Here is a 16,233-nt window from a genome sequence, read left to right on the forward strand (position 1 = left end):
AAAATCGAAGAATAACAATAATTCGGTTCTACCCAGATCTCTCGGGCCATGTACATGATATCCTTGTGCCCTATTTCTGTTATTGACTTTTATGACATTTGAGGGCTGATGAAATATAAGAATGAAAGAAATAGCAATGTTACCAGTATGTGGATTACAAAATACGACTCAGTACTTTACAAGGAAGTGCCTTAACTTGTTCTGCCTATTTACAAACCTACGAAGAGATGACTCTGCTTTTGTCATTGGGATCCATAGCACTGTCTATAGGGCCAACCTCATATGTCATGTGTCGTATGTCCTAATAGGGTGCAAGGCCAGGAATTATCTTGCGGGGACAAACCCCTTTAAAGTGGTGATCCAAAACTAATATTGCTTTTCATGTTAAATGTCTCTATTTATTTTTAATAATATAATAGTTTTTCTAATATGGCTTAATTAAAAAGTCCCTACTCTTCCCTTTGTAATCTAACTGCTTTATTTTACTTTTTTTTTTTTTTTTTTCTTTAACCTATTCCCATTTTGATGATGCTTTATTTGAGAATCCCCAGTGCATGCTGGGATACTCAAACAAGTAGTCATCAGGGGGCAGAGATTGAGGTCCCCACCCTGAAACGAATCAACATCAGTGACGTCCGTTTTAGGGGCTAGTCCCTGCTGTAACAAGCAGGTATCGGTTGTCAATTTGATGTGTGCTCAATACGAGCTCCTTTCATACACTGCAATATTCTTCTCCATGCACAGTGACAGTGCGCTCCCTCACAGGCTCTAATGAGAAGTGATGAGCCAGCAAGAGAGCGCACTGTCACTGCACATTGTAAAGTGAGAACGCGGCAAGCAGACACCAGTGCTGCCCCTGAAAGTGACTTCAATTGTCTCTTTTTATATAAATAGAATACAAAAACATTGTAATTTACAGTACGTCCAGTTTTAATGTTCTCACATGGGATAGAACGTATAAAACAGAATACAAGAGTTATAAATCATATATACATGAGGTCTGTGCTGGAGTTACTAAGTGTTATTAATACCTACATTAAAATATATTGTGTATAGATATATCTATATATAAAGTACAATTTTCAAAGTGCCTTAAGTTTGAACTTTGCCACATAAAATGACAAACTGCAGAAGATGATAATATACTATAACATACAAATAATTATACAAGAAAAGATTCATTAAATTAGAGCAGTTTATGTAGACTTTAGACCGCGCGGTGCAGAGCTGAGGGGCTCTAAGTGTCCGTGTAAATGGACGGAATCTGGGGGAGACAGTGATCAAAGGCCGCATTCGGAAAAAAGTCTCTTTCTTGGGAGCAGTTGGTCCTGCCGCTTTCAGGGACACAATGTCCATCATACCCTGTGAAAAGAAAAAATAAAGCTGTGCTTATAAAAAATACATTACTGTTAAATGGATGAGTTGCACATGACAAGTTACATTGCTTCCTTTATTTTCCAAAGCTTTCCTAAAAATGTGAGCAGAAATCTGATTGTTTTCTATGAGAACATGACTCTCTTTTCCTTTACATAAGTATTATGGTAGTACTTCTCGTCCACACTAAGGCCTCATTCAGACGTCCATGCTTTTTCTCCGACCCATAGACTTGATTGGATAATTTTGATCCATGACCTGGACATGTGTCCTTGATTTTCTTTTGCGGACACACGGTCTGCAAAAAACAACGGACATATGAGTAGCATGTCACTGATAGAACATGTTTGCGATTCCCGGATGTCTGAATGAGGCCTAAGGGTTTTTTGACATTGATTTTTCTGGCTGAAAAATCCACTTCCAAAAACCATATAAAGAACCGACTTTTTCAAGTTTTTTTGGTGAGTTTTTTTGTATGGGGCATTTTTCTACTTTAATTGATTCATTAGCCAAATTTGGAGCGCTTTTTTTTTCCCAAGCAGAAAATCCTCAAGATTTGACACCTTACTTCTTTTTCCACATGAAAACAAATCAGCACCATGTCATGTGCACTATAGGCGAGTTTCACCATTGGAGTAAATAGGAAGCTTAATTGAAGAGAAGAATCTGTTCCAAAAACCACTTTAAAAATTCCATGTGAAAATACCCTTGGAAAACTCTTCTTATTGATTTTAATGGGAAATCCAAATTGATATTTATCCAGAATTTTTTTTCTGACAAAGTATTAAAAAATAAAGAAAAGACGTGTCACTTCTCAAAACTTGTGAAGCCAAAAGACTTTAAAAAAAATGCTTCAAAAGCCTCAAATTTGAAAACCTCAAAAAGCCGCAGGGATTACATACACACACAAAAAAAGATCTGTACCTGTGCTTGGGGTGCCTGGGCCATGGTATCGATCTGGCTCCAGCCCTTCTCTGTAGCATTCTGGATACTGCACAAAACTACCTTGAAATTCTGCACAAATAAAATCATTTTTATCTTCAGCACAAAATACATCACAAAACTCAGGTCTTTTATCAATAAATACATTGTTGTTTTTTTTCCTCACTTTTAATACATTGAAGAGTTTGAGTGGGTATATTATATTGATGACCAAACTGTAAGATAAGGCATACATATCAGATTATTGAGGCCCAACACCAAAAACACCGAGTGATCAGATGTTATTAGCTCCGGTGGTAGCTGGATATAAACATTGAACTGTGTTAAACAGCGTTAAACGTCCGATCCCAAGAATTCTCCTAATAGGAATTGATCTGCAGGAGCCACTGCGCATTGAACAGAGCTGTTCAATGGGCCCAATTCATTAAAGGGGTTGTCCACTACTTTTACATTGATGCTCCATCCGTAGGATAGGGCATCAATGTCTGATCGGCCGGGGTCCCGCAACTGCCACCTCCACCGATCAGCTGTAATCGGTGTAGGCGGCAGCGGCCACTGACCGAAAGTGCTTACTTGCGGAGCTTGGCTGTCTAGTTGTAGTGGCCGCCGCAGGGTACTGCACATCCGCCTCCTGCAGCACCGATAACAGCTGACCGACATTTCCAGAATAATTTACACTACTAAAATGGCATAAATTTTGATTAAGTTATCAGGTGGTATTTGTCTCGCCCCATCCCACCCAATTGCGACCAGTTTGGTGGAGCTGGCCAGAACTGGCATAAAAACTACAATTTCAAGGTGTTTTACGACAAAATTCTAACAAAAGCTGCTTGATGAATCAGGCTCTACGTGTCTTCATCCAGCCGCCATTGGAACTAATAACAGCTGATCAGTGGAGGTGCTGAGTGTCAGACCCCTACCAATCTGACATTGATGACCTACCCTTAATATTTTATACCTGAACAAATTCTTTAAGTCTCATCACTTCTATAGGCTACAATTGATTTTTTATTATAAAATACAATGCAGGTTCATGGTTTAAGAAAAAGCATACCCCCACCACTGATTTGCAACTTTCTGCCTATGCACAGTGTACACAGAAAGCTGCCAATCAGTAGTGTGAGTGGGGTTATACAGGGCTCCGCATTCAGAGCTCTGCTAGATCTGCAGTAAATAAAACAGGGATTTTTTTCAAAACTGAAGCGTCCATTAAAGTTAGTGATACATCACAGTAATCAGGGTCTCTGCACCTACATTATGTTGCTCTCAGATGGGATAGTAAAAACCTGGTAACGGATTCCTTTTAAATAGTCAGAACCAATTGGATTTTTTGTGACTTGCTTGTCACGGCCTCAGTACCTTTATGGGTTGTAATGCCACCCCATTGACCTGCATTGCACTGCAATGTGGCAGCAGCATAGAGCAAACATTGGCTGCACATGTAGCCCCAATATTATAGGACCAAACCTACTCATGGAAACCAATACATCTGTTCACATGTGCTCCTGGAACAATGCGTGGAGGAGGGTGTCTATAATATTACTACATCTGCAATGATTCAATTATAGTTTTCAAGAATCTCACTGGATAATAAAAAAAAATATATAAAAAGAAGAACTAAATTAAATTGACATTATAACATGTTTTATACCTTGGATTTGGGGTTCTGTAGGACTCTGAAATGTGCGGTAATGTTTCCCCGCTAAACATTGCTCTCCATGGTGAGATTTGTTGTGGGGGGCGGTAGAGGATCCTCGCTGTAGTAATGAAGATGAGACCGTAGACTTCATAGGGCTGGCGAGATGGCTGAGAACATGGGGAGACATTCTGCGAGACACACACAAGAGACGACAATGTCAATCTGGAAGGTGTGGTGCCACATATTTCATAATCATCGCTCATGTTCTTCATAAAAATGGATTCTGTACCACTTCCTGTCCTATTTATACATGGACATCATCTACCTTGGCGTTTTTAGTTATTTCTGTCGCGGTCATGTTTATAAAGTGGTTACAGAACCGTTCATTTGCAAATCTCTTTGACATGAATCACTTTAGTTTGGCTATGAATCACTTAATTTGCTATCTCCCAAGTGGTTGGCATACTTGTACTTCTTGTCATGCATAGATTGTAAGTGTTAATTGGTTCCCCATGTTCTTGTGGATCAATATATTGGAATGTTTCATTATATGGGGCAGCTTCTTGGCACTAAGTCCAGGTACTAGATCTGTTAGTTGAAACGTTTCCTAGATCTTTCTCTAATAGGAACATCGCAATCTGTACAAACACAGCTGTTGTTGCTATCGTGACAATGCATCTTTATAAACTTTTTAGCCAAAAAAGTATTTTCTTCCCTTCTCTTGATGGATAAGGACGATCAACTGAGGTATCCCATATTCAGATTTTCCTCTATGGATTAAAGGGAACCTGTCTAGTCCCAACGTTTTCATATAACATTATGTTTTAGGCTATGTTCACATAGAATGAGGTGTTTTCATGTGGAAACTCTCATTTTTGGAGATCTTTTAGAGGAATTTTTCTTTTCCTGCAGCACTGTTTGCAGCCTTTTGATTGGACAGTGTCTAGTTTGGAGCATGTTCCGTGATAATCCTTTTCACAGAAGTGACATGCACTTTTTTTCTCCACAAAGGCGTTTTTCAAAACTGTTTCAGGAAAAAAAAAATATTAAACAGTATAAAAAAACCTCCTTATGTGGATTTCCCATAAAAATAAATAGGAAGAGTTGTCTAACCATTTTTTGTGGGGGATTTTAGATCGCGTCCACTCCCAAAAAAACGTTGTGACCGTAGCCTTACAGCTTTATTCCTACATTGGAATGGAGTTTTTGATGTTTCATACAAATTTGAGCAAAATCAACTTAGATCTCATGCAGACGAGCGTATAAATTGGACGTGTGCTGTCTGATTATTACTCTGACTCAACGTTATTCAGATGAACGATTTTTCTCTCAGTCCGTGAAGAGTGTAAAGCGCGGTGTGCACTACTTGAGTATATTGGATGAGACTCACAAATTGAAGTCTATGGGTGCGTAAAAAAAAAAAAAACGGATCTCATACCGAACTTCCATATGGCAACCAATTTTTACAGATACATTTCCGTTATAAACCTAGGAAACTATATTTGATCATGTGGATGTATGAAAACAACACACGCAGACATCACATGGATGACACACGGACGTAAAAAGCGGACAAATGAATGGCACATGGATGAAAATCAGAGGAAAATCATATTTTTCATGTACTCATCTGCAACTGGCCTTATAAAGTGCTGCAGGACTAGTCCAGTGGGACGTCTATGCACCCAGACTAGTCCTGCCTCAGTTGCTGCAAACACTCCTTTTGGGCGTGATTGACATTTTCTGTGCTGCACAGGTTTTCTTCTCAGTCCCGTGAATCCTGTACATGCACACAATGGCTTATAATTAGTTATGTTGAAACTTTTTGATGGCTGGGAAGTACTATGGGGGTCTGGGCTGTGGAGGTTCCTGGGCAATTACCCTTCTGCCCTCAATGGTAACTGCACATTAGACTTCAATATGTCATGTTCCTCAAGCTTCTGGTATTCGGGGAGTAAATCGGGCCATATAGTCCAAACAAAGTTGGTACTGCGCCACCCAAACAGGTGGAGCCGGGGGGGGGGAGGGTATAGACATTATCTAACTCATTAGCTACTTTGAGAGCATTGACATTTACCACATTAATTGGGTATGCAGTAATGTAACGATTTGTAAATTATGCCTATAAAAATTGTCAGGCCTGGAAGCTCCATGCTGAATGTTAGCCCTGTAAGCTACATGTTTCCTGAGCTGCTCAGACATTAATCACCGCAGGTCCCTGAATATATTCTACCTCATGGTCTTCAATCATTAAGACGAAAACTGTAACAAACTGACCACTCTCCACAACTCCGGCCACTGCTCTCCCTCCCCCAGAGTAAACAGCGCTCCTGATGCTGTCACATCCTGCCTGAACATTTGCAAGTAAATTAGTAGGTAATTTTACAGAAATATTTAAATGTCTACAGTTATGAGGGAAGGAGGGGATTGCGCTTATTTTGGCTCAGAACATGATGCACAAATTTATTAACCCTTTAAATCTCAAACGAAGCTTTTTGGCCACCTCGGAATTAGTGCCATGCTATTTAGGTTTCTAAACGAATGTATGTATTAAGACTAGAAAAGGCAATAATGTCCAAAATTAACCTTGTTCTTAGGTCTGAGCTAACAAAACTGATGAACAAAGCAAACCTGTGGATATAAATTTATACACACTAAATGGACAAGAGGTTTTTCATTCAGTCCTATTGTCACAGGTGTAAAAAATCAAGCTCCTAGCCATGCAATCTGCCTTTATTTTCAACAGTCCCATAGACAAATGAATGGAGAGGAGGTTGAGCGTGCGCCATCTCTGCTCCATTCAAGATTGGGCTGTTTCCTTGATTCCAGTGCTCCGTTCTCAGGATCAGGAGGTATGCGCCTGACGGTGGCCATTATCTAGATGGATGATAAGCCATTAGACCACCATAGGGACTCATTGTAAGGTCACAGACAGACGGCCGAAATACATCACGCTGTCACACTCAGGTCAAGAGAGGTGCCGGGCCAGTCTGTGCACTGCGATGCGATCCTCGCATGAGAAATACGGCCATCTGTCTGCACCCTAAACGAGGGTGTACTTCTTGGTATATGATTCTTTTTTGCTGCGGTCTCTGAATAGGAAAGTGCTGTCTGCTGCGCTTTCCTATACAAGTCAGCAAGCAGTGTGCAGCAAACTTTTGGCCTCCGTCTGATGAATGGGAGCCTATGGCAGTGTTACAGTATACATCAGAAATTGCTTGTGTATACTGTAGGCTAAGTGCACAGACGCAGTGTGAACTTGGCTTTAGGGCTCATTCAGACATCCGTTTTTCCGTTTGTTGTACAACTTCTATCTGTGTTTTTTATGGATAGAACTCATAGCTATTTTAGTCTATTGGGCTGTTCGCACGCCCATTATATTTTTGATGCTTGAGTGGTGCATACAAAATTACAGTGTCTTGTCCGGATCAATTAATTTATGGGTCCATGAAAAAAAATCAGACCTCAGTCATGTGCTGTCTGTTTTTAATGGACTGTTTTATATGAGAGTGTTGAGAAAAATCTATTTTTTTTCAATCCAAGAAATACTAATGAAACTCGGACCAAACTCTGATAAGTTTGATGTGTCACATGACCCTCTTCCCATTGAAAAAAATAAAGTTGGATCCAAATTGGCCGACTTCAAAATGGCCACCATGGTCACCACCCATCTGGAAAAGTTTTCCCCCTCCCATATACTAATGTGCCACAAACAGGAAGTTGATATCACCAACCATTCCCATTTTATTTAGGTGCATCCATATAAATGGCCCACCCTGTACTGTAAACTGCCACAATTTTTCTGTGCTGAATGCATGCATTGTGACAATGTGGCCTTAATATACATCCATATGTGATTGTGTAAACGGTACCTCTCTAGAGCGCTCTCGGCAACAGATAGCAGACAGTTGGTAGGTGAATCCAACGCAGGACATCGTGACGAAACTGCAGAGGCCGGAGACATTAAACCAGGAGTTGCTGTGTTCTGGTTATTGGAGCACAGACTATATAACCCTGGAGTATAAACCAAGAAATAAAGAAACTATCAATATAAAGTAATATGTAAAGCTAGTCTGCTGTGGAAGAATGTTCTGAACTGAATCCTAGAGATCCTATGCCCACTGACCGCTTTTATCATACTGAGCATTGTAAGCAAAGGTGTGACTTGAGGCTCCTGGGACCCAAGGCAAAATCTACAACAGTTGCCCCCAGCTATATTGTGGCATATACACTGCTCAAAAAAAAATTGGGAACACTTGCACAACACAGTAAAACCATACGACAATCAATCTGTCCAGTTAGAAAGAATAAGTGATTGTGAATCCTTGTCTCCTGCTTTGGTGCAATTGAGAGTGACAAAAGGAGCACTGGGAAGGCAACAGCAAGACAACCCCAACCCCAAAAAAGGGAATGGGTTTAGGTGATGGCCACAAACAACAACTGTCTCCTTCTCCTTCCTTCCCGATTCTTCTCTAGTTTCGCTATTTGCTGCTGTCCTTGTAATTACTGGGGCCGTACCTGCAGCCCATTTAGGTTGCACAGAAAGTCCAGCACCTCCACGATGATGCATCCGTAAGTGCTGTCGAAAGAATGCTGTATCTCTCAGCGCAGTCTCAAGAGCATGGAGCAGATACCATGACACCAACTGTTAAATGAGGAGAACTGGACCGGTACGTAGAACTGCATCAATGCAGCAGCAGGACCTGTATCTACTGCCACGTGCAAGTAGGAGCTTTGCCAGAGCACTACAAAATTACCTCCTGTAGGCTCCTGGTGGGCATGTTTCTGGCTAAATTGTCAAAAATAGACTCCATGAGGGTGGCATTGGGGCCCGACGTCCTAAGGAGAGACCTGGTCTCACAGCTCAGTGCGATGCTGCTCGATTGGCATGCCATGGATCGGAGGAGAACACCAGAATTGGCAGGTCCACCATTGATGCCAAGTACTTTTCACAGTTCACACTGAGCACATGTGACAGACGTGAAAGTCTCAAAACACCATGGTGAATAATATGCTTGACTGGTCTGGCCGTTGGTCAGTGATGGTGTGGTAAGGCTTACCCTTGGAAGGTCGCACAAACCACGATGTGATAGCCAATGGTGACCTTACTGCTGATAGATACCGAGATAAAATCATCAGAACCATTGGTGCAGTGGGCCCTGCATTCCTCCTGGTGTAGGACAATTCCCAACCTCATGCAGCCAGAGTGTGAATTCAATTCCAGGTTGACAAAATCATTGATGCCACAGACTGTCACTCACGTTCTTCAAACCTGAATCCAATTGAGAACTTCAGAGACAATTTGCATCACTGCATCTGATGCCACCAAGTAGCGCCGCAGATTATCCAAGAAATCATTGATGCGCTGATGCAAGTCTGGGCGAAAACTTAGGACTAGTGTTGAGCGAATTTGTTCGGCATTTCAAATTCGGCTTCATGTTCAGGGTTCCGGCTTGTTTGCGCCAAAAGATTGGCTCCGCCCACGAACATCCCTGATTTGCCACTCTGCCACTCTGATGTTATCTGCGTGACAGTGTGGCAAATCAGGGCTGTTCGTGGGTGGAGCCAATTTTTTGGCGCAAACAAGCCAGAACCCCGAACATGAACCCGAATTTGAAATGCCGAACAAATTTGCTCAACACTACTTAGGACACCTTGCAACTTCTCATCAGGAGCATGCCCAGACGTTGTCGAGAGTACATATAGGAACAAGGGAGCCATACATACTACGGAGTCACATAACTAGTTACTGTGATGAAATTCACGTAAATTGGATTTAGACCACGGCCCCACTATCAGTATTTGGTCAGTCTTCCGTCAGTATTTTTTCTCAGGAGTGGGAGCCAAACCAGGAGTGGGTAATAAATGCAGAATTGGTGACTTGTTTCTATTATACCTTTTCTCTGATTGTTCCTCACCTGGTTTTGGCTCCCATTCCGAAGAAAAAATACGAAAAATAGTGATAGTGGGGCCGTGGCCTTACTTTGATTTGGGGAGTAATGTTGAATCCAGCGCTCAGTTGGGTGATGGTTTTGCTTTCCACTGACTATTGATACATCATTTTGTTCATGAATTACACAATTTATATAAATAGTCTCTTCACGGTGTAAGAGAACAGGGACTCTAGGGCCGTCTGTTGGAGGCTGCAATCCAGAAAGTCAACATCGACCCTTTAAAGAGCTTTGCCAGACCAGATCCACTATTTGCAAACACATTTTTTTTTAAGAGCTCGAGATCGTGCTGTCCACCCAAATGCGCTGAAAAATCTGGACATTGCAAAAGTGCACAAGGATGTGGTCTAGCGTTGCCAATTCCAAAGGGGGAAGGGCACGGAAGTTTAGGGAAAGCCTGTAGTGGCTCACGGCGTTCATCTAGGCTGACACCCCAGCGGAACTAGGAGCTCAGTCTAAGTTGGCTCTCTTTCTGGAGAAGCAGAGGTTTGCAGGGAGAAGCAGAACCTGATTCCCCCTCTCCCAGGGTGATCAAGAGGAAATCCAAAAAGGAACCACACCCCGAAAGCACCGTATGAGGAATACACACAGTGAAAAAAGTGACACACTGAAAACAATTAGAATAAATAATGAGGTGTAATACTGACCGGACCTTAAGCTGAGAAATGTAAAAATTTCTAATTCTAGCCAGCAGGCCCGGAAAAAAAGGTGTATGCTCATAAGTGTGAAAAAGAAAGCTCCAAATGGGCCATAGAAGACAAATAGGGTCCCACACCCTGAGAGCTAAGGGTCACTTCTACACCTTGTGCTCTCAAACTTGCTATCGATCCTGACAGTCAGGGTTACCTGACCGATGACTATCGGAGGTGCTCAGGGTAGACCCAAAGCTTCCATCCGGTGAGCATTACTGTATCTGCTCTAACATCAGCAGAAGCTGTTCTTGATCTTTAATAAAGGCTAAGAAGTATTTATCAAAAACGTCTTGCGGGGTTTTTGCCCCTCATTAGTGCAAAGCAGAAGGGGGATCCTTTCTACTTGTAGACAGCACCAAGTCGGCGTAAGAAAAACTTCTTGGCCGTGTAATGCTCCACTGGGAATTTATATATGCAAGTAGCCTCTTCACAGAAGAATAGTGACTCTAATGCCACCGACTGTAAGCAGCAATCTTACCTCTAACAGGTGTCACTAGAGTCCCTGGTCCCCTAAACCTCCTAATTCCCAGGGGAGCATTTAATAGACTATAAGTTTTTTTACGCCAACTCAGTGCTCTCCACAAGAAGAAACATTACCCTTTTGACAATTTATATAAGATTTTTTCAAATTGAATCTTTCAGTCATCGAGATTTGACGTGTGATCTAAATGTTCCCGTATTTTATTTTTGAGCAGTGTTTTTTATAAAGCAGAGAGACCTCTGACCTTCTCAGGCACCAGGACATGTGTGCGACTATTGCCTCTATACCCCCTAATGCAACCCGTGTATTTAGTCAATAGTTAGGCCACAGGTTGGAGACCACTAATGTAATCCATATATAAAAGCTCCTACTCCAGAGGATGCTTTGGATATTGATAAATATATGTAAGGTTTCTGAAAAAAAAAACATTTAAGAAAATAAATTCCCAAGTCAGCTCTCGGCCTGCCTAGTATCAGTATGACTTCTTAGAAATAAAATATAGATGAAATCACGTAACATAGAGCCTTATCCAAAGTAAAAACCCACAGTCTACTGATTAGAGCCCAGAAACTTTACTTTACCGCTGACTCCTGGCAATGCAGGGTTAACGGGCTTATTATTCCCAGGATAGCCTGGTATTTACCACTATGATTAATGGCCAGAAAACAAATGATTATCCATCTGTATGTAATTAACTGTTTGCAGGCTGCCACATGGTTAGTGAGGGGCGATGTTCCGGCACATGATGTGATCGGCGTCTTACATACTGTAGGAATAGGATTATACCTGTCAGCATGTCACATGGTCTCGTGCCATTCATAATCTCATGTGTCAAGACTTTTGTCCATTTTCCGTCCAGTGTATGTTGCACCTGTAACAAAAAACATTTTTTAAATGATTAATCCACAAGTAGGAAAGAAAAAATGGAATATTCAGGACCTGTTAGAGCGTATGATGTCCTCCAATATCACATCTACATTCCTAATTATTTATAATTCTCATATTTTAGTATGAAAAAAGTCCCAAAACTCCATAACTTCAAAACATTTTTGGAGTTTTATGTGTCAAACAAAATTGTATCTTGGGAGTGAAAGCGTTTGTGTCAGGATGACAAACCCTGTTAATATACTCTGTCACCTAATCTGAGAGCAGTATTACGTAGAGTCAGAGACACTGATTCCAGTGATGTATCACTTAATGGGCTGCTTGTTATAGTTTTGATAAAATCACAGTTTCATCAGCAGGAGATTATCACTAGAGCACTAGTAAACCACCTTCCATGTAGACTTCCATATTCATAAGCTCTGAGTAACCCCGCCCCCACCACTGACTGGCTGCTTTCTGCCTATGCACACGGAAAGCTCCCAATCAGCGGTGTGGGCGGGGTTATACCAAATTCAGCATTCAAAGAACTGGTAGATCTGCAGCAGAGAAAACTGTCATTTTTATCAAAACTGCAGCAAACAGCCCAGTAAGTGACACATCGCTGGAATCAGGTTCTCTGCCTCTACATCATGCTGCTCTCAGAGGGGGTAGCAAAAACCTAATGATAGATTCCCTTTAAGGCATATGACCTTCATATAAAGTAGTCTTCCTCTCCTTAGTAGCATGTATAAGAGCAGCCCCTGCTTTTGTGGCCGAGCACCTCCTTCATTACATGGTTGGCCACTAGAGAAAAAAGATAAAAACTACACTTGTTCGGCATTCAGTTTGATTCTCTGTGGCAGCCGGACTAGAGCAGTGTTCACTTCTGTGCCAGCAATCCTCTACCCGGCTCATTATACCCCTATAATGTCATGACATTGTGATTAGCCTAGTCACAAGCTAAGTGGCAGACGCGCCCAGGATGTCGGGCAGAGGATTGCCAAGCAAAAAAAAAAACTCTGCCCAGATCCAGCTGTCACAAAGGACTGAACTGGACGCCGGACAAGAGTAGTTTGAATCTTTTTGCTCATCTTTATTGCCACTCATATGACTTTGGCCTCTATTTATAATGAGTCTTCTTGGGACTACCCATTTAAACAGGCTGCTCAGTTCACAATAACAATTTCCCAATAAATGCATCTTTCACAGTTGTAATACATGGTGGTCTCCAAGTCTCCTCTGCAGAAGAGCTACTGTATCACAAATTGCTGGAAAAAAATCATTGCTGTCCATGAATGAAAGATGAGAGAACACACAGTTTGCTGTTTATTGGGCTGTGCAGCAGCAGACAGGTCGGGGTGTCCATTGTCTCCTGTGAATTGACGAAAGCACCAACAATGGACAAGTGAGCATCATAATTGGATGATGGAGCAGTGAAAGAAGGTGGCCTGGTCTGAGGGATCCTATTTTCTTTTACATCATATAGATACATGGGTGCATGTGCTTCCCTTACCTGGGGAAGAGACGGCGCCAGGTCCACCACTAGAAGTAGTCAAGGCAATATGATACTCTGGGCATTGTTCTAATGGGAAATCTTGGCAGTCCAGTGGATATTTCTTATGCACCAAAGGCCATTCTATGCAGGCTTGGTAAGCCCCCCCCAAAGGTCCAAATCAACTTTAAAAATCCAAGAAAATCTGAAGCACCAGAAAACTTCTCATAGGGATAAGATATAGGTTTTAGTCTACCTTTTAAAGCATATGGCTGTAGTTACAAACGAGGTAGATGAATCAAGCGACTTTCGGCCATGATATGCCTTTCTCAAGCCAAAATTACAAATTACAAAATGTCAGCCATAACATTCATATTATGGCTCACTTTTTGTAATTTGTAATTTTGTCTTGAGAAAGGCATATCATAGCCGAAACGTTGCTTTATTCATCTACCTCATTTGTAAGTACTACCGTATGCTTTTAAAATAAATAGAATAAAAGATATATTTTATCCATATGAGAAGTTTTCTGGTGCCTCCAATTTCCTTGGATTTTTGGAGGGAAATCTTGGAATTTATGTGGATGTTGCTATGACATGTACCACCTGCCAAAACACTGTACACCCCAAGTTCCCACCTTGATACAACGGAATTCCCTAATGGCAGTGGCCCCTATCAACTGGATAAAGCTCCCTCCTGACGAAACCACTGTAGTCGGTGAAACGCGCATCGAGGTGGGTCTGTGAGGTTATGGTCTCCTGTTCATCATTATGGCCAGAGGTATTGTTTTAGATTATTGTTCTTTTTCTATTCAATGCTTGGTATGTGGTTCATGTTGGCATTATACCGATAGATTTAATATCTTCTCCTGAGCAGAAATATTTGTAATATGTGACCAAGAATATATTTATTATTGTATTACACTAGTTGATAACTATTTATATTAGTATTTTGTAGATCAGTATGTATTCACATATTTGTGATTTATTTAATTTTTTGGCCTTTATTTTGATGGATTGCAGACACCTCTAATCTACTTTTGCGTCATATAGCAGAACTTTAGCCCCCTAGTGGGCATTTTTTCCCATCCCTTTTCCTTATTATATGCAGAAGTGGGGGAACAGGGTTAGGTGACTAGTTGTCTTGTTTTTTTCATTTTTATCAATGAGTACTTGTATTGGGCTGTCATTCTGTGTATGGTGACATACTGTGTGTGGGGGATATAAAGTGGTTCCATAATACTATGTGTAAGGGGGTGTGGGGCCATCATAAATTGTAGTGAGTTTCAGGGGCCATCAACTGAATGTTGGGATGCTCAAACTGTCTGTGGGGGCAATAATACTGTGTGCGGGGGCTAGGGAGGAGGGTTCTGTGGGGGCCATTATTCTGTGTGGATGGCTGTGGAGTGGCTGGTATACTGTGTGGGGTCCACACTATTCAGTGTAAAGGGCTGTGAGGTGGCTATTATACTCGGTGGGGGCATTATACAGTGTGGAGGGATGTGGGGGCCTCATAATGTGTAGTGACCAACATACTGTGTTTTTAGACTATGGGGGCCATTATACTGCGTTTTGGGACTAGGGGGGGCCATCATACTGTATTGGGGTCACTGGGGGACTCATAATATGCATCATATTCTGTGGGGGGCAGTACTGTTGGGGCATTATATTTTGCAGGGGTGGGGGAGTTCTGTGGTGACCCCATACTGTGCGGTTGGTGGGTACGGTGAAGGAAGAATTCACCTTGAGTGTGGCGGCTACTGTGGAGGAATTCATTTTGAAGGTATCATAGTGTGTTTGGGGGGGGGGCATTTTTGTTGTCATTATGCTCTATGGAGGCCATGAAAGAGATATGATAATAGGTGACTGACAACACTAAGGGGCTTTAGTAGGGCAAAATTACTTTGTAAGCACAATAAATGTCCCTCTCACTGTCTGTAAGGCCGGTTTCACACGTCCGTATCTCCGGTACCGGTAAGACCGGTACCAGAGATATCCGTGTCCCGTGTATCCGAGTGTGTCACACGTGTGGCAACTGTGTACCGCCCGTGTGCCGCATCAGGATCACACAGACCGCCGCCTGGGAATCAGCGCTACAGTTAGCGCTGTTCCCAAGCGCCGGGTGCTGAATGCTGCCCTCATGATGGTTCCCTACCGGCGCTGCGATCAGCACCAGCAGGGACCTTGATGAGGGTAGTGGTAGTCTGATCCCGCAGTGTCCCTGTGTAAAAATAAGAATGAAATTATAAAATCCATATAATCACCTGTCCGGAGATGTCACCCGCTGTAATCCATGCGACCGCTGACACAGAGAAGCCGGGGAGAATGAGCGGCTCCAAAGCTGAGCTCAGGAGCAGTGTCCTGTCACTCACTGAGCGCAGCTCCAGAGCGGCTCATTCTCCTCTGTCAGCGGTCGCATGGATGACAGCAGGGGACACTTAGGACAGGTGAGTATATGGATTTTATTATTTTATTCTTATTTTTACACAGGCACACTGCGGGATCAGACTACTACTACCCTCATCATTGTCCCTGCTGGTGCTGATCGCAGGGTCGGCAGGGAGCCATGATGAGGGCAGTGTTCAGTGCCCGGCACTTGGGAACAGCGCTAACTGTGCCGCAGATTCCCAGGCACCGGTACGCGTCGAACCGATGTCATCCGTGTGGTACGTTTTGCAGACCGTGTATCCGTAAAAAAACGGACATGTCAGTGTGTGGAGCACACGGATACACTGTCTGTGAAAACACACTGACATGTGCACAGACCCATTGATTTTAATGGGTCTGCATATATCAGTG

The 16,233-nt window shown here is 42.3% G+C and overlaps 1 protein-coding gene across 2 annotated transcripts in view; it reads right to left on the reverse strand.

Moving 5' to 3' along the window:
* Positions 1–977: 977 nt before the first annotated feature.
* The window catches only part of GLIS1 (GLIS family zinc finger 1), a 169,634-nt gene continuing 154,378 nt past the window's right edge, over positions 978–16,233 (reverse strand). For both annotated transcript variants that reach the window (XM_073642620.1, XM_073642621.1), the window contains exons 6-10: positions 11,866–11,950; positions 7,828–7,969; positions 3,968–4,143; positions 2,299–2,388; positions 978–1,362 (exon numbers count right to left, since the gene is read on the reverse strand). In XM_073642620.1, coding sequence (XP_073498721.1) covers positions 1,238–1,362; positions 2,299–2,388; positions 3,968–4,143; positions 7,828–7,969; positions 11,866–11,950 — 618 coding nt within the window. In that variant the 3' untranslated portion in view covers positions 978–1,237. The remainder of the gene's footprint in view (positions 1,363–2,298; positions 2,389–3,967; positions 4,144–7,827; positions 7,970–11,865; positions 11,951–16,233) is intronic.

This window comes from Phyllobates terribilis, unplaced genomic scaffold, assembly GCF_046119375.1.
Source record: "Phyllobates terribilis strain yellow unplaced genomic scaffold, ASM4611937v1 Scaffold_8__6_contigs__length_399053987, whole genome shotgun sequence".
Taxonomy (NCBI): domain Eukaryota; kingdom Metazoa; phylum Chordata; class Amphibia; order Anura; family Dendrobatidae; genus Phyllobates; species Phyllobates terribilis.